A 21,968-nucleotide genomic window follows, 5' to 3' on the forward strand; every position below is an offset into this window, starting at 1 on the left:
CTGCCTTTCATGATTTTAAATGGTAAGGTATACTATATAAATAAAGTATTCACTGTTTTTTCTGATTTTTGATGCTAGTGCTTTGTTAGGTAAGCACTCTGCCTTTTGCACTCTGCCATTATGCCTCCTATGTCAGTGTTTTGGTTGAGTTAGGGTCACTATGTAGCCCCTGATGGCCTCAGACTCATTATGTAACTCTGACTGGTCTCTAACATTTTTGTTGTTGTTCTTTTTTTTTTGGTGGGGGGGGACCGGGAATCTAACTTGGGTCTTTGCATTTGCGAGGCAGGCAGTGAACTACTGAGCTAAATCCCCAACCCTTTTCTTTTCTTTTGTTTTTTTGATACTGAGGATCCAACTAAAGACCTTGAGCTTATGAGACAGGTGGTGGGCTACTGAGCAAAAAAATCCCCAGCCCCGTTTTTGTTTTTTTTTGGTACTGGGGATCGAATTCAGGAACTTGTGCTTGTGAGGCAGATGGTCCCACCACTGAGCTAAAACTGGGCCCTGTTTTTGTTCTTTTGAGACATGGTCTCTTTATGTAGTTGAACTGTGCAGCCCAGGCCGGCAATGCTCCGGTCTCAGTCTCCTGAATACTTGGATTATAGGTCACCATATCTGGCTATAAATTCATTTTAAGGAAAATAGGATGTAAAATATGCTTCTTTTACCTGTTATCCCAGCTTTTCAGGAGGCTGAGGAAGGATAGAAAGGTCTAGTCTAGGCTGGGTAACTTAGTGATTTAGGGAGACTGTCTCAACATAAAAAATAAAGGCTAGGGAGGTAGCTGAGTGCAGAGGTCCTATCCTAGGTTCAATCTCTAGTACCGGAAATATAAACTTTCTTGTATAAATTAAAAATTAATTTAGCTGGGCACGGTGGTGCACGCCTGTAATCCCAGCACTTGGGAGGCAGTCTGAACTACATAGTGAGACCCTGTCTCAAAAAACCAAAAAGAAAAAAAAAATTAATTTTAAACATGGAAGTATCAGAGCTAATCATGGTTGTGCAGATCTGTAATCCAAGCACTGGGCAGGAGGATTGAGTCTGAAGCCAGTCTGTATTGCGTGGTGAGTTCAAGAGCATCTGTGGAATACATAGTGAGACTGCCTCAAAAAACAAGACAAAAAAAGAAATGTCAAGAATGTAGTACAGTGGTGGAGGCCATGCCTAGGATGATTGAGGCCCTGGGTTCAATCCCCAGTACTGAGGTAGGAAAGAAATATTACTATGAAATATCTGTCAACCTTTTAAGATAAATCCTGAAATGAGTGGAAAGTTAAGACAAAGCTTCTTCTTTTTTTTTTTTTTTTGAGACAGGGTCTCACTATGTAGTTGAGGCTGACCTGGAACTCACTATGTAGCCCAGTGTATTATCGAACTCAGTGGTCCTCCTGCCTCAGCCTCCTGAGTGCTAGGATTACAGGCATGCGCCACCATGCCCAGCCTTAAAGCTTCTTTTTTTTTGTTGTTGTTGTTGTTTTGGGATAAGGTCTTGCTCTGTAGTCTAGGTGGGTCTGGAACTTGTTACATAGGTCAAAGCCTCAAACTCAAACTTTGTTTTTTGCTGGCACTGAACATCCTCCTTCCTTGTTTCAGCCTCCCAAGTGCTGGGATTACAGGCATGCGGCACTACACCAGGCTAAAATCCTCTTGCTTTCAGCCTTCTGAACCTGAGATTATCTGGTTTAGAAAGTTTCTTAACATTTACACTTCCTCAAAGTAACTGTTTTAATAGTGCTGTAATTTTTTTTTTTCAGTACTGAGACCTGACCCCAGGGCCTCATGCAGACAATGGAAGGAAATGGAAGATTGGCTCTTAAAGGTTACTTTATTTGCCCAAAGTCAGACAGTACTGGAGCATTTATAACCAAGGTGTCATTTCTAATCCTGTTTATGCTCCAACATTAAGCTCTTGACAGATTTCCTAGGACTTTTGTTTGAAGACAGTAATAATCTTGCAAACATTTTTCTATGGGAGGAAAATAACTCATATAAATCAGTGACCTCTCTGCTTCCCTTTCTCACAGTACTAACAAAAAAAAACCAAATGACAAATTATGCATTGGATTATTCTGTTTTAAGGGGTTAGGAAACAAATTTAGAGCAAAGGGGGTTATTTTTGAGGAAACCATACCAACCTTGACAAGAGGCCAGACTAAATTCAGGGGTTACAAAACTAAACTACTTCCGAGAGAAGCAAAGTTTTATTTTTTCTTCACCTTTATGCTTTTCTTCACTGTTTCAAAGCTCGACAGTCACGGCCTTACCAAGTCCACTGACACTAAATAGCAGGGTAATACATTTTATTGCATTCCCCAGTCCCTGACTCCTGTATGCTCTTCCCTTTGTCTTCACCCCTCGATGGATGATCTGAAAATGACCGTTTTATCCTACCGCCATAAGGACTAGATTGCCTTATGGCGACCTTGACAGCCACCTGGGTAGGAAGCCGGAAGGGGGGGGCGGTCGGCTGTGGGGGGGAAACTCTTCAAATGGCTGCGAGGAGGCACCATGAACCGAAGAAGAACGCAGAGCTCCAATCAGATAGGAGCTCCCTGAAAGATTGACAGATACGCCACCAACGGTCTTTGCCCTGAAAAGGGGCTGGCTCTCGCGAGATTTGGATATATCTGGAAGGCGCCTCTCCAAATGGGGGATGGGAATATCTATGGCGCAATCATTGCGCGAGATTAGGCCTTCGTCACGGGGGGTGGTGGTGGCAAGCATGGCTAGATCTCGCGATATTTGGTGTTTGGGCTAGAACTCGAGGGCCTGTTCTCGCGAGAGTCCGTGCTGAGGGCTCTAGGAAACCCCGTGTGTTTGTGTGTGTCTGTGTGTTGGTGACTGTGAGTACGAGGAAGCAGCGGCCGCCATTTCAGGGAGCTTGCTGACGCTGTCGCAGGGGAGGATCCTCAGCAGCCGAAGCTTCCATCCTGCTTTTCCGCGCGGGCTCCTCTAATTCCATTGTTTCTTCTAGATTTTCTCGGGCCTATCCGCTCACGGAGCCCGATAATCGGGCTGGGCGGTACCGCGGTCTGGGCCTAGGGCTTAAAATTATCAAGAGCGGTAGCCGACTTTACGAATACGAGCACTACAGGCGCCCGAAAGCCCGCACAGGTAAGGTGCCGTCGCGTTCCTGTGTTACTGTAGCATTTTTGGAGGATTGGTGTTCTCTGTCCTGAGGAACGCTGTTTTTAGAGACGTGGGTATGTGTTATTGAGAAGTCGGATTAATTTTGGCGGCCACGTTCTTTTCCAGGTGGTAAGAGTCGGGCATCTTGGGGTGGCAAAGACCCCAGGGACGCCTCGGCAGATGGCGACCCGTGTCCCTTCGAGGCCTGCGTCGGGCCGTGGTTTCCCAACATGGCGCCAGCCGAGAGCTGCTTGGCACACAACCCCTCCCAACCGCGAGGGAGTTTCCTTTTGCCCTTAAAATGGCAGCTCGGGTTTTGTGCGGAAAGAGGCGCCCAGGCCTGAGGCTCTGCTGTTCTGGTTTTGTGGTTCATTGTAGACTTTTAAAATACGGATTTCTAGACGGGCGTGGTGGCGCACGCCGGTAACGCCAGCACTTGGGAAACTGAAGTAAATAGCGAGATTCTGACTGAAAACAAACAGCCCAAAGTTGGACTTTTCTTTTTTTTTCGTTGTGCTTGGTGTAAGAGACATTCCAGATTTATTTAAACTAACCCTGGCAAAGTACGTTGGGCCGCTTATGTCATTTTAGGATTTTTGAAAGATTTTCTCAAGTTTTGGAGTGTGTCAGTTAAAAAATAATTATTAAAGACAAAAATTGCAAACGGTTTACTCACTCTAGATTGTCTTGTTCTTAGGTGTTTAGAGAAAATGGCAGACGATATTGATATTGAAGCAATGCTTGAGGCTCCTTACAAGAAGGTGAGAAAAACATATCGGTGAGGTTTATATATTTCTTAATTTAGCATTATTCACGAAACTACTGCTGAAATGTAAACTAACCTCCCTGGAGCCCTCTTGATTTATCTTATCAGAGATGCATTACGTGTAACTTACAAAAGTAAATATATGCTATTGATGTAATAATATTGTGCAGTAGTTTCACTTCAGCGTGATGAATAAATGCCCATCTATCTCTCTTTGTAGACTTGCCTAACGATATCTCACCTCTACTCCCATGAATTCACCTTTGATTCCAGTGTGAACTGTCAATCATAAGGTAGTAATTGAGTGACTTATCGCTGTACCGTGGTCCCCTAGGTAAAATGACTCAACTAAGAATTACCAGCTCCAGTTTGGTATAGCAAAAAGGTGAATGGTAGTGGTTTGGGAAAATTGCAGGGGTCCAAGAATAATAAAGTATAACCAGTCTACGGCAAGTAAATCTTTCAATAAGTCTTTTAATAAGAAGTGGGTGAGATTTAAAAATTTACACAAATGAAAGACTGGTGATAGTAAATCTTAAAACAGGCAGGTGGCGATCTGCTTCTCAGTTAATAATTACTAAAATTCTTGGATCCCTGAACAGAAGAAAAAGCAAAAGAGGCAGTATCACAGCTTAGTCACTTGATGACTGTTTTACTGTTCTCCGTATTACTTTGTTTTTAATTAGGCCCTGCCATTGTATTTCACACTAAAAACTACAAAGGGATTATTTTGCCTAATACAGTATGACCCATTTCAGTATCACAGTAAAAGTAAATTCGTTTTTCATTCTTTCACCAGTTGCTGGTGAAAATATCATATGCATGCATTATCACTGGTGTCACAAACTGTAAGCTTTGTAAGTTAGCACTTATGCTCCTGTAGCTGATGTGATCAAACTTTAAACATTGCACTAAACCTCTTAAAAATAATACATTTGTTTTGGAGTATATAGCACGGCCATGTGGTACCTTTTGGATTCATTCTGATAGCTTTAATGTATGTAATTTGGTAATGCTTAGACCTTGAAGAGCTACTTTCTGTTTAAATGTTAAAATTCTTGTGTCTTAGTTTAACATGGATGAAATTCCATGTAAACAGGTATGGAAGTAGGAAATGTGTAGGCTGGACTGGTGGATTATTAATTGACTTTCTTGGGTTCTTGGAAGTCAACATTACTAAAGCAGTGTGAATCCCTGTTTGCTTCAGGGCGAGATGTGTGACAGAGGTGGCATCAAGCTCTTACAGTCCCAACCCTCCAACGGAAATGGGCGAAGATCTCAGGAATGGCATCCATCACAGGAAATCGATAGTGGCTGGCTGCTAGCATGGCCACTTGGGGCTTAGGCAGAAATAGAGCCATGGTACTGACGAAAGGGACCATAGCACATGGAATAAAAAAGTCAAAACAGGACTTCATTCATGTTTTATGGAAATTATATTTAACCACTTCAGCACTGTAAATCTGGATAACTTAATATATAAGCTATGTATGAAAGTAAGATTTAATGTATTAATGTGGACATTTTTATTTTTGTATCTTGATGACATAATTGTAAGCAACAAAGTGGTTAAACACATACCATCTAAATTTTTTTATAGCCTTCCATGATAAACTTTTAAGTAATTAGTTTTTAAATTGTTTTGTATTTTCTTATTCCTATTCCCTTTACCCTTTGACAACTTGAAATGAAATATTACCACTTCGTCCTCATGATGTTCTTCTATCAACCCTGCTTAGGATGAGAACAAGTTGAGCAGTGCTAACGGCCATGAAGAACGTAGCAAAAAGTAAGTTCTTTGTTTTTTGTTTTTTAAGTTTTTAAAAGGAACCTAGGGGATGGTTATTGTGAGCTTTATGTGTTTGAAATTTTAAGTTGTATTCCTGTGGCTTAAGCATCGTACTTAGATTTCCTTTTAAAACTTGTCTTTGTCTCTTAAAAAATTGGTTCTTTACCTTTTGGGACAAGAAACTGCTTGAGTATGTGAAACTATGGCCTCTCCCCTCTAGATTTTAGTAATTGTTTTCAGGGAGCTTTTGGACATCTTTCCCTCCAAGTCCATCTTGATAATCTGGTTCAAAGTTCTGTGTTAAGCCAGGTGCAGTGGCATGCACCTTAATCTCAGCTGCTCAAGTGTCTGAGACAGGAATATAATGAGTTAGTTGGCGATCAGCCTGGGTAACATAGCCAGACCCTGTTTTAACACAAGAGAAAATGAGTTCTTATGTTATTTGTCTTTGCTTTTAAATTTGTTAACTTTGCCTTAATATTTGGTGATGCTGTCAATAAAATTATTCCATTGAACTTGAAAGGGAAAAGAGTTACATTAGAGAAGACAGTACCCATGGAAAGTATTATTGACCATAAATTACTAAAAGAATCCTTGCTCTTTTTAATCCTGAAAAACTTTTCATAGGAATGAGACAGCATACTTAAATACTCAGTGTGTCTTTAATTATTACCATTTACGCATTTTGAGTTAGAAGAGTGACTCAATAGGATCTTTGTGCTACTAACTGGTATGGGATACAGTGCACACAGTCTGTGATAATTTATAAACTGGATCCACTGTATAAGACTGCAACCTATTGAAGTTCCTCTTTAGCTCTTTAAGATTAGTGATTCTTTTTGTTTTATTTACTTAATAAATTTTGTTTTATACCTTTCCCCTCATTAAACCCCTCTCCCCTTCCTATGTGTAAAAGCTTATTTTCACATTTTTTTCTTGTCCCTTCCTAACAGTAGTGATTCTTAAGTTCTGGTCACGTTACAAGTGTTAAGCTGTTTTACTACCCTATGTTAATGTTAAAATATCATATATTTATGATTCCATAATATATAATAAAAATGATAAAATAGCCACCTTTTTGGCTCTTCCTAAGAGCTTGTAGTGCTTCACAATAACTACCTCAGTCATTCTCAACAAATTTGTCAGGTAGGTTGACAACAATTTCATAGATGAGAAAATTGTTGGATTTGGGGGAGTCATTGTTTGCTTAGTCAATATTCTTTTTATGATTCCCTTAAAATTCCTAAAAATGATACAAGTTGTGGAAAAATTTTTTTTTCTTGTACAAGCTCTAATTAAAGAAAAGTGGGTATGAGGATCATGTTGAGTTTAGTCTTCAGTCGTTGTGGTCAGAGAGTTAATCAACAAATTACTGCAGGCTTATGTCTGATTTTAGTCTTATAATGAAGTAATAATTTTCTGGTGTGTTTCTATTTAGTCCTGTGATTGAATAACCCAGGATGCGGTTTCTATATAAATTGTCATAAATTAGCCAGTCTAGATGTCAAGACCAGTGGCTAAGTAATTTTGGTTTAAGTGCTAAAAGGGTGATGACATACACTTTTGAGGTGCAAAACTTTACCATTCACCAGTATCACCCTTGCTGCTAACATTTCCAGTTTTATTTGTATATAAACTCATTAAGGCCATCAACGTTGTATGAGATAATTGAACCTCAAGCCCTCCATAAATGATGTTCAGAGGCTTTTATAATGCAAAGGACTCCTATGGGACTAAATAAAAAGAATAGACAATTTAATTGGCCGTATAATCCTTTAAGAAAAGACCCTTTCTAAACACTTTCGTCTAGTAATCTTTTAAAATGTACAATATTTGTCAGTCTTTCTAGCTGATTAAGTGGTTCCCTTGTTTAGCCAGGAATTTTTCATTCACTTTTCTGAAGGAACTTACTCAAATTAGTTCAAACTTAGAAAAAAAAATTTGATATTTAGGGATAGATTAAGCAAGTAAAATGTTTTAATTTTTGCTTTGGTGTTTAGGGTAAATTAAGCATCTTAACTAAAGGAAGGTGCCATTTTGCAGTTTTCATCCTAAAATTTCAATGTTTTTAAAAGCCATTAAATGTTAAAATGATAGTTTATAAGACATTAAGAAAATGTACATTCTGGGCCAGGCATGGTTGTACATGCCTCTAATCCTAGCACTCAGAAGCTGAGGCAGGAGGATCGCTGCAAGTTGAGACCAGCCTGGGCTGCATAGTGAGTTCCAGGTCAGTCTCAACTACATAGTGAGACCCTGTCTCAAAAAACCAAAAAAAAAGAAAATGTACATTCTGAAAAAGTGTTAAATATATTTTAATAAGTAGTAATTTGGGGCTGGGGATTTAGCTCAGCGGTTCAGTGGCCTGCCTTGCAAGCACAAGGACCTGAGTTCAATCCCCGGTACCCAAAAAAAATAATAATAATTTGATTCTCAACACATACATTTCACTATATCCCACTAGTAAAAGGTACTAAATTTAATATAACACATACATATTATCAATTAGCATAAAGTAGCTCTTCATAAGTAGAAGAAGAGCTATAACCCTGAGTTTGTTTGGCAAGACCTCAAAATATGCTTTAAGTACCTTCAGTACTTGAAGTTGCCCTCAAGGGAGCATTTGTTACTGTAACCAGTTTTGCAAGGTCTAAACCACAATATATTTGGTTAAGCTCTTTAAAGAACTGCAAGGATAATGAAATGACACAGTTGAAATATATTGGCTACTGTGGTGTGGATTATCTATAGATTTTTGGATAAATGACTTTTCTATTTTTTTTTCTTATTTTCCAGAACACTTTGCATTTAAAATTAGATCTTCTTACATGGAAGAGGTCAAATCCAGTTATAGCAAAACACCTTTACAGCAGAGGCCATATAACCAAAAAGTCCAAAGGCCCAGCCCAGTGGACCATTTACTTCAATGATGTTCAGTACAAAATTCCACTGCCACTAAAGACTTTGGAAAGTCCCATTTAAGTTGTAACAGGATTTGACTATTAGTATGGGTTTTGATAAACATTCTGTAGTTCATTTAATATTTTTTGAAGCTGGGTTTTATTATAGAAATATGCTGGTTTCTTTTACCTTTAAATTTTTGTCTGGCTATTTAAGCAGAAGATTGTGTTTTCTGAATGTCATCCTATATTGTCTTTTTATTTGTTTGGGGTTGCCTTCAGATGTGGGTGGGAACTGTTAACAAAAGTCCTGGGAATATCTCAGTTAAAAGAAAGTCTGGTCTTTGAAGTCTGTTCTTTTGGCAGAATAAGTTTTGGGGCCCTTAAGCGATGAAGAATGTTGGCTGCCTCTCTGATACAGGCCATCTTTAAACAGAGCAGAAACTTTTTTTTTGTTTTGGTGGTAGATGGAATTACTTTTTACCTTTTTTCCTAATTTGATTTCATTATGTATAGGACATTTGGTTTTAGCCATAGAGCTAGTGTCAGGTTTTTGAGACAAAGATGAAATGTTATCTGTTGCCTATCTGGGCACTGGTTTGACTTCTATATAAATAATGAGTGTAGCCTAATTTTCTGTCATGTGCTACCTAGCATATACATTTCTGACAGTCAGGTGGATTATCTTGAAATTTTAGACAAAGTTTCTGCCTCCTTGGAAAGCTCTACATCTCCTTGTGATTGGAGTGTGGGTTTCAAGATTTCAGAAGGTGGGTGTCTCCATTTTTATATTTTTAATGCACTCTAAGATAACCTGCTTACAGGTTCTCTGAGGCAGACCTCAGTTGCTCTTATGCTAACTTTGCTTTGATAAAGACTAAAACCGTTAATTTCCAGATAATGATGTAGAGTTGTCAAAATGTTCAATCTTTAAACCACTACAAATTGACATTTAAGTGGAATAAATTTGTTTTGAAATGTATTTCAGTTTTCATTGAAATATCTGAAGGCACCTCTATTTTGGGTGGTGACAGGCACAGATTTTAAGATTTAATTGTGAAGTGAATGGGTTGAATACTGTAAAAAATAGAGAAATGAATGGGAAGATTGACCGGCTTTTTTTTACTTTTTAGAGTTTCAGGTTTCATAATGATGTACGAAGGTCAAGTTAATTTTTTTTTCATTGCACCCTACAGGCGTGTATAAACTGGTTTAAAAATGATGTACTTCATTTTCTGATGTGTTTATTATAACTTTAAATCAAAGGTGTTTCGATGACGTATGCTTATAATCCCAGCCGCCTGGGAAACTGAGGCAGATTATAAATTGGGGCCAGCCTGGGCAACTTAGACCTTTCTCAGTAAGGTTGAGAGCCACACATGGTGTCATGCCGTTTATCTTAGTACCTGGAGGCTGAGGTAGGGAGGCTGGTGAGTTTGAGCCAGCCTGAGCTACATAGGGAGTTCAAGACTGACCTGGACTGCATAGCAAGAAGCTGTCTAATAAGACAAGATAGGGGTGGGGGAGTTGGGGATGTAGCTCAGGGATACTTTGCCAAGCATGCCTAAATCTATGGGTGCAATGTCTAGTACCACTTTTAAAAAATTACATAAAAATCAAGGCAGGTGTGGTTTTGCACACCTGTAATCCCAGCACTTGGGAGGTTGATGTGGGAGGATCACCACAAGTTTTTGAGACCAGCCTGGGCTACTTAGTGAGTTCAGGGCCAGCATGAACTACAAAAGGAAGTACTGCCAAGTAAATGGATGGATGGATGGATGGATGGATGGCTAGTGTCAGAATGCATTAGTTCTTAAATTTTTTTTGTCACTACTGGTAATTATGCCCATGGAAACCAAAATGTTGATGTCTATATATTTCTTGGAAAGTATAAAATACTTGCCGGGGATTTAGCTCAGTGGTGCTCGCAAGAGCAAGGTCCCAAGTTTGATCCCCAGTACCAAAAAAAAAAAAAGGATAAAATACTTTTGCATTGGGCCAGGGATTTAGCTCACTGGTTCCACCACCTGCCTTGCAAGCACAAGGACCTGAGTTCGATCCCCTGTAGCAAAAAAAAAAAACCCAAAAAACTCTTTCGTAAATAGGAGCAACATTGACTTACCATAAATGAATGTGTTTAATGAAAATTTGGAGCCGGGTGTGGTGGCGCATACCTGTAATCTGTAATCCCAGCACTCGGGAGGCTGAGACAGGAGGATCACTGGGAGTTTGAGACCAGCCTGGGCTACATAGTGAGACCTTGTCTCAAAAAGAAAAAGAAAATTTGGACATAAATATTACATGTAAATTTATCATTGTAATTTTTATATTTAAATTTTATTCCATTCCCTCGCACACACTTCCCCCTCATTATTATAACTTGTGGATTACAATAGTATTTGTCGGCCTGTTATATTACAGTTCATCTATTTAAAAATTCAGGCTTTGAATTACTCCTGCCAACAAGTCTTTTTTTTTAAATTTTTTGAGACAGAGTCTCACTATGAGTTGAGACTGATCTGGAACTCACTATGTAGCCCAGACTGGTCTCAAACTCACAGTGTTTGAGACCTGCCTCAGTCTCCCAGGTGCTGGGATTACAGGCATGTGCCTCCATGCCCAGACTGGTCTCAAACTCACAGTGATCCTCCTGCTTCAGTCTCCCAAATGCTGGGATTACAGGCATGTGCCACCATGTCCGGCTAACAAGTCCTGTTTTTTTGTCAAAGCTCTCGTTGACTAAGGAGATCCTTGCAATTCCTGCTCTTAAACTGTGATATCTTGACAAAAATAATTCCTTTGGTGATCGTTTTCAGTTATGTAAGATAGTGGAGTATTGTTATACCTAGGAATTGTTTTTCCTGAAATGATTATATATCACTATATGAAAGTAAAAATAACAAAATAAACTTTAAAAAGGATTTAAAAACTTGACCATAAAAGGAAGTATATTTTCATGGATTTTTTTTAAATCAGCAAGATAATGGTTAATTTTTCCTTCTCAGGAGGAAGAAAAGCAAGAGCAGAAGTCGAAGTCATGAACGAAAGAGAAGCAAAAGTAAGGAAAGAAAGCGAAGTAGAGATAGAGAACGGAAAAAGAGCAAAAGCCGTGAACGGAAGCGAAGTAGAAGCAAAGAAAGGAGACGGAGTCGTTCAAGAAGTAGAGATCGCAGATTCCGAGGCCGCTACAGAAGTCCCTAGTATGTAATTATAATTATGGTCGTCAATAGAGGATTATTTTCTGGCCATTCAGATAGCAGTTTAGTTTGAGGGACTTGAATTATAAAATTATGTTTTAAGTGGTTAAAAATTAGCCAAAATCACTGTCCCCCCCCCCAATCACTTCTGAGGAACAGTAAACATTAGACATATTACCATTAAAAATTAGTGAAGTGAAAAAACTATGTGGGCAAATAAAACCTGTTTTACTAAGTAAGGAATACCAACTTTTTGTTAATTCAACTAAAATATTTTAATTGCATGTCAATCCAAATTAGCCTAAAGCATTGAAAATGCTTGAAAAAGAACTGAAAGATGTGTAGAATATTCTATTTTTTATTAAGTATATGTATAAATATTAAACTTGAGGTGGATACAATAAAAGTTATAGGTATGAAAAAAACCTTGTCTATCTAGCTGTTTTCAGCTGAAAAAACAATTTGTGTGCTTGCTAAAGATCTTCCTTTGGGCTCACCACGTGTTACCTGTAATTTGAGATTATTTAATACTAGAACATTCTAAAGTAAAAGTGCTTTAAAAGTTAAATTGCTATAGAAATTTGGATGTGGTTGAACAAGTTACAAACAAGTTTATTATGGCTATTCAACTATAGTAACAGCTTTGGAAAGGAAAGTATTTTTAATTTTTAGCAAAAATTAAAACAGTGATTTGAAATTTTAGTAAGCACACTATTATTGGGGTATGTGGTGCATGACTGTAATCCCAGTACTCTGCAAAGCTGAGTCAGGAGAATTTTAAGTTCCAGCCGAGCCTAGGAAACTTGGTTATTTGTGAGACCCTATCTTCAAAAAAGGATTGGGGAGCAAGGTGTGGTGGCACATACCTATAATCCCAGCACTCCTGAGGTTCAGGTAGGAGGATCCCATGAGTTCAAGGCCAGCTTGAACTACAAAGCAAGACCATATCTCAAAAGAAAAACCAAAAGGGGCGTGGTTGGGGGGCTCTGAATGTAGCTCATTGTGAAGGCCCTTGTTCAATCCCTATAATACCAAAAAACCCGAAACAGTGTTGTAAAATACATTAAAATCTGGGCCAGGGATTTAGCTCAGTAGTGCCATCACCTGCCTTGCAAGTGCTAAGTCCTGAGTTGGATCGTCAGTACCATGAAAAAAAAAAATTGCTCTAATATAAGAATTTGAATGGTTGAGGATGGATTTTAGAGATAGGCCTGAAATGAACCTTGTAGACATTGCGAGTTACTTAGCCCTCTAAGATTTTGTTTTCTCTTAAGGTGGTAACCTGCACATAAGCTAATAATGAGTAATGAGAAAATATAAACAAAGCACTTAGTACTTACTGATATTCATCAAATGTTGGGTGTTAGTTGAAGGGTATTGTTTAGTGAATCATTGAGTTTGATTCTGACTTTTTAAACTCTTCCTGTGTGTGGTGGTACATGCCTGTAATTGTACCTGGAGCAAAGAGGATTGCTGTGGTTCCATCCATCCTGTACTAAATAATGATTTCAGGGCCAACTGATTACAAAGCAACACCCTATCTCAAAAAGCTTAAAAAAAAAAATCATGTTTTCCTTGTAGCTTCCACTTATCTTAGCTGGTTACTTCATATATTATTTATACGAAAAGTAGCCTATAGTTCTGTTTTGATTGTGAATGCCATTTTTAAAAACTTTTTGTTCAATTCATCAAGCTATGCTATATGCTACATTGCTAAAGTGGTATAATGGCTGGACATAGTGGCACATGCCTGTAATCCTAGCACTTGGGAGGCTGAGGTAGGAGGATCACCACAAGATCGAGGCTAGCCTGGGCTATGTAGTGAGTTCAGGGCCTGCATGAAGTACATAGGGAGAACCTGCCTCAAAAAAAAAAAAAAAAGAAAAAGTTATTTTTAACGAGAATAAAGTAAAGGGAGGGACGAAATTAAAAACTTCAGATTATCAGTTCTGTTAAGGATGGATCCTCTGTCTCTAATCTTTGTCTGAATTTATGTAAAGATGATTTTGTTGTTGTGTGGATTTCAAGTGATTTTTAAATTTAGAAGATAAAAGAGGTATATAATTAAGGGAAGGAAAATAGCTTACACTTTTTACAAGAACTTTACCCAGTAAATATATATATTTTTATTACTATTAGCCTGAGTTAAAGGGGAACCCACTTCAGTATAAAATAACTATTTGGAACTGCTTCAGTGCAGTGGATAAGGGATAAGTTTCCATGAGAACTTAATTCAAATGTTGGTCAAATGCCCATTCCATTTTGCTAGCCTTTTGGAATAGGAAAGGAGGATAAGCACTAAGGATCATCTCCTGGTCTCTTTAAGCTTGGTCTTTAAATAGGCACAAAAACTACTGATGTTAGAAAAGTTGCCTTTATTGATATGTTTGAAAGTACAGTTTTAATCATGGAAAAATCCTGAATGTGTTTATTTTGAGAACTTAGTGAATTATGGAATATCTTGCCACAAAAAAAACAATAAAATCCCAACAAAAAACTGAAGTATGGTGCACTAAATGCTATCATGCTGTGTAAGAATTACAGTGGCCATGGCATGACCATATGAAAATTATTCTCCTTACGGGGCCATAGTGGCACGTTCCTATAAGCCCAGCACTTGAGAGGCCAAGGCAGGAGGATTGCTGTAAATTGAAGACCAGCCTAAACTACATAGTGAGACCTTGTCTGAACAAAATATTTTTCCATTGTTTTTAAAAAAAGTATATAAAAATTTATATTGTATGTGTACATTTGATATGTGCATATACTGAAAAGGCTGTGCAGAGATACACACACACCTAATTGCTTTAACAAGTTACGGTTGGTGTGATGGAATTTGACTGTTTTTTACTTTTTAAAAAATTCTCTGAAATTATGCATAAATACATAATTTTTTAAGATACAGAGTTTTGAAAATGGGTATTAATATTTTAGAAAATTAAGGGCCGGGGATTTAGCTCAGTGGTCCCATTGCCTGCCTCACAAGTGCAAGGTCCCGAGTTTCATCCCTGGTACCAAAAAAACCTAAAAAACAGAAAATTAAAAATTTTGAGGCTGTTACCTTTGGTCTTGGCACCTTTCAGTGGTCCAGGATGGATATAATAAGGGCAGCATTCCTGGGATAGAGTTAAGATTTTTTAAAAGTCTTTTTGTTTCCTCTTCATAAATGAGGTGGAAAACAAGCAGCCTAAACAATGTTAAACTTGCTGGAGAGCGCATGAACGCGATCTTAGCAAGACCCTAAACCTGTAACTAGTGTAATTTTGTGTTTCCTTTTTAGCTCCGGACCAAAATTTAACAGTGCCATCCGAGGAAAGATTGGGTTGCCTCATAGCATCAAATTAAGGTTTTTAAAACATACTTCTGAATTGTTTAAATTGTTTTTCAAGAAACTACTGTGATGTATTTGTTTGGATAACTTCTGAAACTTTTTAACTTTGCAGCAGACGACGTTCTCGAAGCAAAAGTCCATTCAGAAAAGACAAGAGCCCTGTGAGGTATCTGTTGGTCCTTTTTTTTTTTTTTTTTTTTTAAGCGTGTAGATGTAGTTTTGGCAAAAACTTTGCAATTTATGCAAAATGCTAAATTGAATGAAAGTAATTTGGAGCTGAGCATGGTGACAAATGCTTGCAATCTCAGTACTCAAGTAGCTGAGGCAGGAGAGTCACCAAAAATTCAAGGCCAGTCTGGATTATATAGTGAGACCTCGTCTCAATAAACAACAACGAAAAGATATTTGAATCATGTCAAATTGCAGTTTTTTTCGGGGTAGTACTGTTTGTTTCATTCATTAATTCAATTTGTGGTACAGGGGATCAAGCTCAGGACCTTGTGTTTACAAGGCAAGCACAGTGCCACTGAGCGAAATCTCTGGCCCAGTACTGTTTCCTTTAAACCAGTGTGAAGTCCTATGAATTTTCAGTGGCTTTAATTTTATATAACTAAAAATACTGGTTTTAATATGTAGATACTACATGAGCTCTTAATTCTCTATTAACTGACATTTTAAACAACCCCATTGAAAGGTTTAGACCGACTGATTTTCCTCTAAATTAATAAATAAGTTTGTTGAAATATCTGTGGGACAGTCGCTGTAACAATCAAGTTTATTGCTTGACTGTAGAAAAATATTTCAAAAGTGGTAGTTACTGAATTAGGTGTGGTGGTGCACGCCTGCAACCTTAGTACACTGGGAGACTGAAGCAGGAGGGATTGCAAGTTGAAGGCTAGTTTGAACACCCAGTGACTTAGTGTGTGAGCCCTGACTCAAAACAGTGAAAAATGGCTGGGAGCTTGGGGATGTAGCTCAGTGCTGCCTTGCCTGCCTGGCTGGCATAAAGTCCTGAATTTGATTCTCATTATGAGGTATGGGGCTGGAATGTAGCTCAGTGAGATGGCCCTGGGTTTAATCCTCAGTACCACTGTCCCCTATCCCCTCCCCCACGCAAAAGAAAGGTGAGGGGCTGATTATGTAGCTTGGTTCACTTACAGAGTGTTTGTGTAGGCATGTACTCACCACCTTGGCCTCAGTCCCCAGTACTGCGGGGGGAGGCCCAACTTTGTTTATACTTGATTCATTTGTAATAAACTATAATTCTGAGAATTAAGTAGTCTTCATATGTTGTGGTTTTATGTTTATGATTTAATACTTTTACATGGCTTTATCACTTTCTTAGGGAATCATTTACACAAATTTTGGGTGCATAGGATTTATGATTAGTAATGGTATATTTTTTATGAATGATAATAAACTATCAGGCTCTTAAATGGTTCTTTTTGTTGTTGTTATTGTTACTGGGAATTGAACTTGTGTTCTGGCGCTTGCAAAGCAGGTGGCAAAACCACTGAGCTAAATCCCTGGCCCTAGATGGTTCTGAAATATCACAGATATATTATCACTTTGAAGATTATAAGACCAGTGGATTTTTGTTTTAATACCGTGCAAGCTGTGTTTAGTAGAACATTTGATCAACAACTATCATTCTTTGGAAGGAATTGTGTACCACTGAATTGTTCCAAGGAAATACCATATAAATGAATTTTGATAAAAATGGGCTTGGAAAACTGACAAAGTAATTCTGATAGTTTGTCCTGGTCACTGAAAAAATATTTTTAAAAGTTAATTTAAGACAGTAACGTATAAGCCAAACATGGTGGTGTTTGCCTATAATCCCAGCTGTAAGAAAGGCTGATGTAAGCAGATTTCACATTGGAGTTCTGCATGGTATGAGAAGTGTTAGGCCTTCTAATTCAATGAAATCTTACCTCAAAAGTGCTAGGGATGTGTAGCTCAGTGAGTGACAAAGTGCCCCTGGGGTTAATCCCCAGTATTGCCAAAATTAAAAATTCTGTTTTTTATTCTTGTTAGGGAACCTATTGATAATCTGACTCCAGAGGAAAGAGATGCGAGGACAGTTTTCTGCATGCAGTTAGCAGCAAGAATTCGACCAAGAGATTTGGAAGAGTTTTTCTCTACAGTAGGAAAGGTAATGTACTATTTATGGGGATCATGTAGGTGGAAATTGTGGTGTTTTAAAAATTGTCATGGGGCCAGGGATTTAGCTTAGTGGTGCCACTGCCTGCCTCACAAGCGTGAGGGTCTGAGTTCAATTCCCATTATCCCCCACCCAAACAAAAAATTGTCATTATGTCAGATAAAAAGGAAAATGCATCTAAAGACCAAAATTTCTGTTAGATTTAGAAGGCTGGATGTATTGGCACATACCTATTATAGTCCCAGAACTCAGGAGGATTGAAGTTTGAGGCCAGCCTGGTCTAAATAGCAAGGTCCCATCTCAAAAATTGTTTTTGGTAGTACAATTTGTTTTTGGTGACATTTCTCTTTGGTTATCTTTTCAATATCAGAAATTTAGGAGTTTCTCAGTATAACCACCTTTTATCAAAAGATAAAAGTTGGGAGTGGAATGCATCACAGTAGAGTACATGTGTAGCATACGCAAGACCATGGGTTCAATCCTCAGGACCACAACAAAGAAATAAAAATGGCTAGAGGAGTGACCTGGGTGTAGTGATGTGTTCTAATCTCAGCTGCTGCAGTGGCAGAAAAGAGGGTTTTTGCAGGATACCTTGGGCAACTTAGTGAGAATTCTGTCTCAAAATAAATAAAAATGACCAAGGATGCAGCTCAATGGTAGAGTGCACCTGGGTTCAAACCCTAGCATGGCAAAATACAAAATGGAGTGAGTGGAAGCTGAGTGTATACCTCAGTGGTAGAGTTCATGCTTATTAACATGTGTGAGGCCCTTTAGGAGTCAGCATGGCTTTAACCCCCAGTACTAAAAAAAGATTATAATAAAACACAGAAATGATCCTAGAAACTTTGTTGTATCAGTGCTATATATCTTAACAATTTTTGCATTAATTTTGATATAGGTTGCAGTGTGGATTGTTGCACTAACAACTGTTAAATGTGTTTTTTTTTTTTAGGTTCGAGATGTAAGGATGATTTCTGATAGAAATTCAAGACGTTCCAAAGGAATTGCTTATGTGGAGTTTGTTGATGTTAGTTCAGTGCCTCTAGCAATAGGATTAACTGGCCAACGAGTTTTAGGAGTGCCAATCATAGTACAAGCGTCACAGGTAATTTTTCTCTTGGTTGAAAATTGAGTCATTGGGCCCGGGATTTAGCTTAGTGGTGTTGCCACCTGCTTCATAAGCACAAGGACCCATTTGATCCTTGGTACTTAAAAAAAAAAAAAAAAAAGAAAAAGAACAATTTGAGTCATTGCTATACCTGAAAGCCTCCTGTTTTTTGGTGTAGTGTGACGCTTATAATAAGTCAGATGTTCTTGGTGCTGTTCTTTTACTTTGATATACTGTGTTCTGAGTAACATTGTTCCATTCTAATATAAATTATAAGTATTTTATAAAATTGGATTTGCAAATAGATTTTTATTGATTTACTCTGATGTGTTAAGTATAGACATTGAGGAATATATTTTCATTTTGATCTTTTTTCCTTTTGTTTTTTTTTTTTTTTGGAGACAGGGTCTCACTCTGTAGTTGAGACTGACCTGGAACTCATTATGTAGCCCAGGCTGGTCTCGAACTTGCAGCATTCCTCCTTCCTCAGCCTCCCAAGTGCTGGGATTACAGGTGTGCGTCACCAAGCCCAGCATCTTTTGACTTTCATATGGAGTATCTGATATGAAAAACATCTTCACCTTTATATAATACACATTTGTATATTTTTTGCAGACTTAAGAGTAGGTTGAGGGTTGGTGATTTTCCTTGTTGGCCCTGTGCCTGTCTTGCAAGCACTAGGTTGTGAGTTAGATCTCCAGTATCAAGCGGGGGGTAACTTGAACTAATTATGATTTCTAGTATAGCTTAAAAATAAATAGATTGCAAGGGCTGGGGATTTAGCTCGGTGATGCCACCAACCTCACAAGTGCAAGGTCCTCAGATCGATCCCTGGTACTAGGAAAATAATGATTGCAGACGTGTGGTGCACTCCTGTAATGCTAGCACTTGAGAGGCTGAGGCAGGAGGATTGCTATGAGTTCGAAGACAGCCTAGGCTACAGAGTGATTCTAAGGTCACCCTGAAGTACATAGCAAGACCCTGTCTCAAAAAAAAAAAAAAGATTGCAATCTCATTTGGAGACTATTGTACATCTTGTACAAGATAATCCAAATGATTTGACTATTGTTTTTGGTAAAACGAAATTAGCATGCTGGTTTTTTTTTTGGAAACAGGGTCTCACTATGTAGTTGAGTCTGACCTGGAACTCACTATGTAGCCCAGGCTGGTCTCGAACTCCCAGCGATCCGATCCTCCTGCCTCAGCTTCCCGAGTGCTAGGATTACAGGCTGCGTGCCACCACGCCCGGCTCTTTTTTTTTGGTTGTTGTTGTATTGGGGATTGAATTTAGGACCTTGTGTTTGAGAGGAAGGTGGCCATACCACTGAGCCAAATCTCCTGCCCATATTTCAGTTCTTAATATGAAAGAATTGGAATGTATGCTCTCATTATAATAATATCCTTAGGTTTCTCTCATATTCCCTGTATATTGAACATACTATTGAGTTCTATCCCTAGTAACTCAGCTGCCCACCCGTCTCACTCCTGCCCGTGCCTTACAGGGAATCAAACTCAGGACCTGTGCTATCAGGCAGGTGCAGGCATTACTGAGCTACATCCCTAACCCCCATAACTGAGCCTCCCCCCCCCAACATGGAACACTTCCTGAGTTTGCATGTCATTCTTGCACAGGGGCCATGTTAATCTGAATAGTTCCAGTTTAGTGTAGCTGTTGCCAAAGTGAAGAATCAGCTTTTTTCAAAAGGCAAATATAGGGCTAGGGATTTAGATCATTGGTGCTGCACTGGCCTCACAGTTTCAAGGTCCTTAGTTCAATCCTGGGTAATGCAAAAACAGGGCAAATATAGTTAAATATTATGAGGAATAAAGTAGTCAAATTAATTGCTATTTTACAGTTTCTATTAAATTGCTTAGTAATTCCTCCTAAGTAATGTCACTTCACCAAACTAATATATGTGGTGTTTGTAATATTTGTGGACAAGACACAAATATTACTTGAAATTCCACTTTTCACTCTAACCAAGTTCTATGTGACCATAGACAAATTAGATTTTAGCTTTAATTTGTCATCTTTGAGAGGATCATAGATTCTGCTTTATATTTAAGAGTATTTATGTGTGTGGTTTTTTTTTGTTGTTTTTTTGAGAGAGGGTCTCATTATGCAGTCGAGACTGACCTGGAACTCACTTTGTAGCCTAAGCTGGTCTTGAACTCACAGCGATCCTGTTGCCTCAGCTTCCCGAGTGCTGGGATTACAGGCGTGCACCACCACAACCAGTTTATTTAAGAGTATCTAATACTGTATGTCATGCTTCTACATGAACTTCATAGGAAAAGACAGTGGAGGACAAACAATAGTTGTCTGGATTGCTGTGATTAAGAATTAAGAAGTAGTTTTAATTCACATAACTACTCAGAATATGCACCAGTTAACAGAAAAGGACCTTGAATTAGAAGTTAAACTGACAAAATTTCCTGTATCAAAAGCTCTAAAGGGCTGGGGATTTAGCTTAGTGGTTCGGTGGCCTGCCTTGTAAGCACAAGGACCCAAGCTCAATCCCCGTACCAAAAAAAAAAAAAAAAAAGCTCTAAAGCCGGAGATTGACCTGGAACTCACTATGTAGCCCATGTGGTCTTGAACTCACAGCAATCCTCCTGCCTCAGCCTCCTGAGTGCTGCGATTATAGACGTACACTACCACACCTGGCTCAGGCCATTTCTAATTTTTAATTTTAGTTGTCATTGAGCAAACATAAGTGTTTACCTGGTTTCTATTAGCCCTGTATGATGTACATTTTACTTTGTTTTACTTATAGGCCGAAAAAAACAGAGCTGCAGCAATGGCAAACAATTTACAAAAGGGAAGTGCTGGACCTATGAGGCTTTATGTGGGCTCATTACACTTCAACATAACTGAAGATATGCTTCGGGGGATATTTGAGCCTTTTGGAAGGGTAAATACCACTTTTTTTTTTTTGAGACAAAAATCTCTTTTCTGTCTGGTCTTGAATTCAGTGTGTACCCCAGGTTGGTCTCAAACTTGTAGTAATTTTCCCTGCCTTGGCCTCTCAGTTGCTGGGATTACAGGCATGCTTACCACACCTACTTAAGTCCAGCATCCGTAGGAGATCTTTAGTTGGTACTTCATTAAAGTATAACCAACTATATGATAATGTACATGTGAATATTTGGTTAATTTTCTGAGAGATTAGTATTGAGAGGAGTAGGCCAAGTGTGGTGGCTCCTTACTAATCCCAGCTTCTCTGGGTATTAAGGGAAAAGTATCAAAAGTTCAAGGCAGGTGTCGGGGATTTAGCTCAGCGTTTCGGTGACCTGCCTTGCAAGCGCAAGGACCCGAGTTCAGTCCCTGGTACCAAAAAAAAAAAAAAAAAAAGGTTCAGGGCAACATATCTTAGCGAACATAGACTAGCTTATTGTGAAGGCCTAGAGTTCCATCTCTTAATACTCCAAAAAAATAAAGAGCAGGAGGGAGGTGTTTGTAAAGTGTTTTTTTTTGGGGGGGGTACCAGGGATTGACATCAAGACCTTGGACTTGGGCGGCGGCGAAACCACTGAGCTTAGTCCCTGGGCCTTAAAGTTTTTGTGACAGTTTAGAT

General features: G+C 38.6%; 1 protein-coding gene and 1 non-coding gene across 5 annotated transcripts in view; one reads left to right on the top strand and one right to left on the bottom strand.

Annotated features, from left to right (window-relative positions):
- The first annotated feature begins 2,811 nt into the window (after positions 1 to 2,811).
- The window catches only part of Rbm39 (RNA binding motif protein 39), a 35,743-nt gene continuing 16,586 nt past the window's right edge, over positions 2,812 to 21,968 (top strand). For 2 of the 4 annotated variants that reach the window (XM_010639963.3, XM_010639964.3), the window contains exons 1-9: positions 2,814 to 3,120; positions 3,833 to 3,896; positions 5,641 to 5,690; positions 11,596 to 11,790; positions 15,068 to 15,133; positions 15,231 to 15,284; positions 17,156 to 17,273; positions 18,235 to 18,387; positions 21,168 to 21,305. In XM_010639963.3, the coding sequence (XP_010638265.1) occupies positions 3,846 to 3,896; positions 5,641 to 5,690; positions 11,596 to 11,790; positions 15,068 to 15,133; positions 15,231 to 15,284; positions 17,156 to 17,273; positions 18,235 to 18,387; positions 21,168 to 21,305 (825 nt within the window). In that variant the 5' untranslated portion in view covers positions 2,814 to 3,120; positions 3,833 to 3,845. Of the gene's footprint in view, positions 3,121 to 3,832; positions 3,897 to 5,640; positions 5,691 to 11,595; positions 11,791 to 15,067; positions 15,134 to 15,230; positions 15,285 to 17,155; positions 17,274 to 18,234; positions 18,388 to 21,167; positions 21,306 to 21,968 lie in introns of all 4 variants that reach the window. The other 2 variants (XM_033766970.1, XM_033766971.1) reach the window with 2 other exon arrangements.
- Positions 19,978 to 20,082, bottom strand: LOC117287276. Its single transcript, XR_004518510.1, has one exon. It is a non-coding gene; the product is annotated as a U6 spliceosomal RNA (small nuclear RNA).

This window comes from Fukomys damarensis, unplaced genomic scaffold (assembly GCF_012274545.1).
Source record: "Fukomys damarensis isolate Sample0158 unplaced genomic scaffold, DMR_v1.0_HiC HiC_scaffold_22, whole genome shotgun sequence".
Classification (NCBI taxonomy): Eukaryota; Metazoa; Chordata; class Mammalia; order Rodentia; family Bathyergidae; genus Fukomys; species Fukomys damarensis.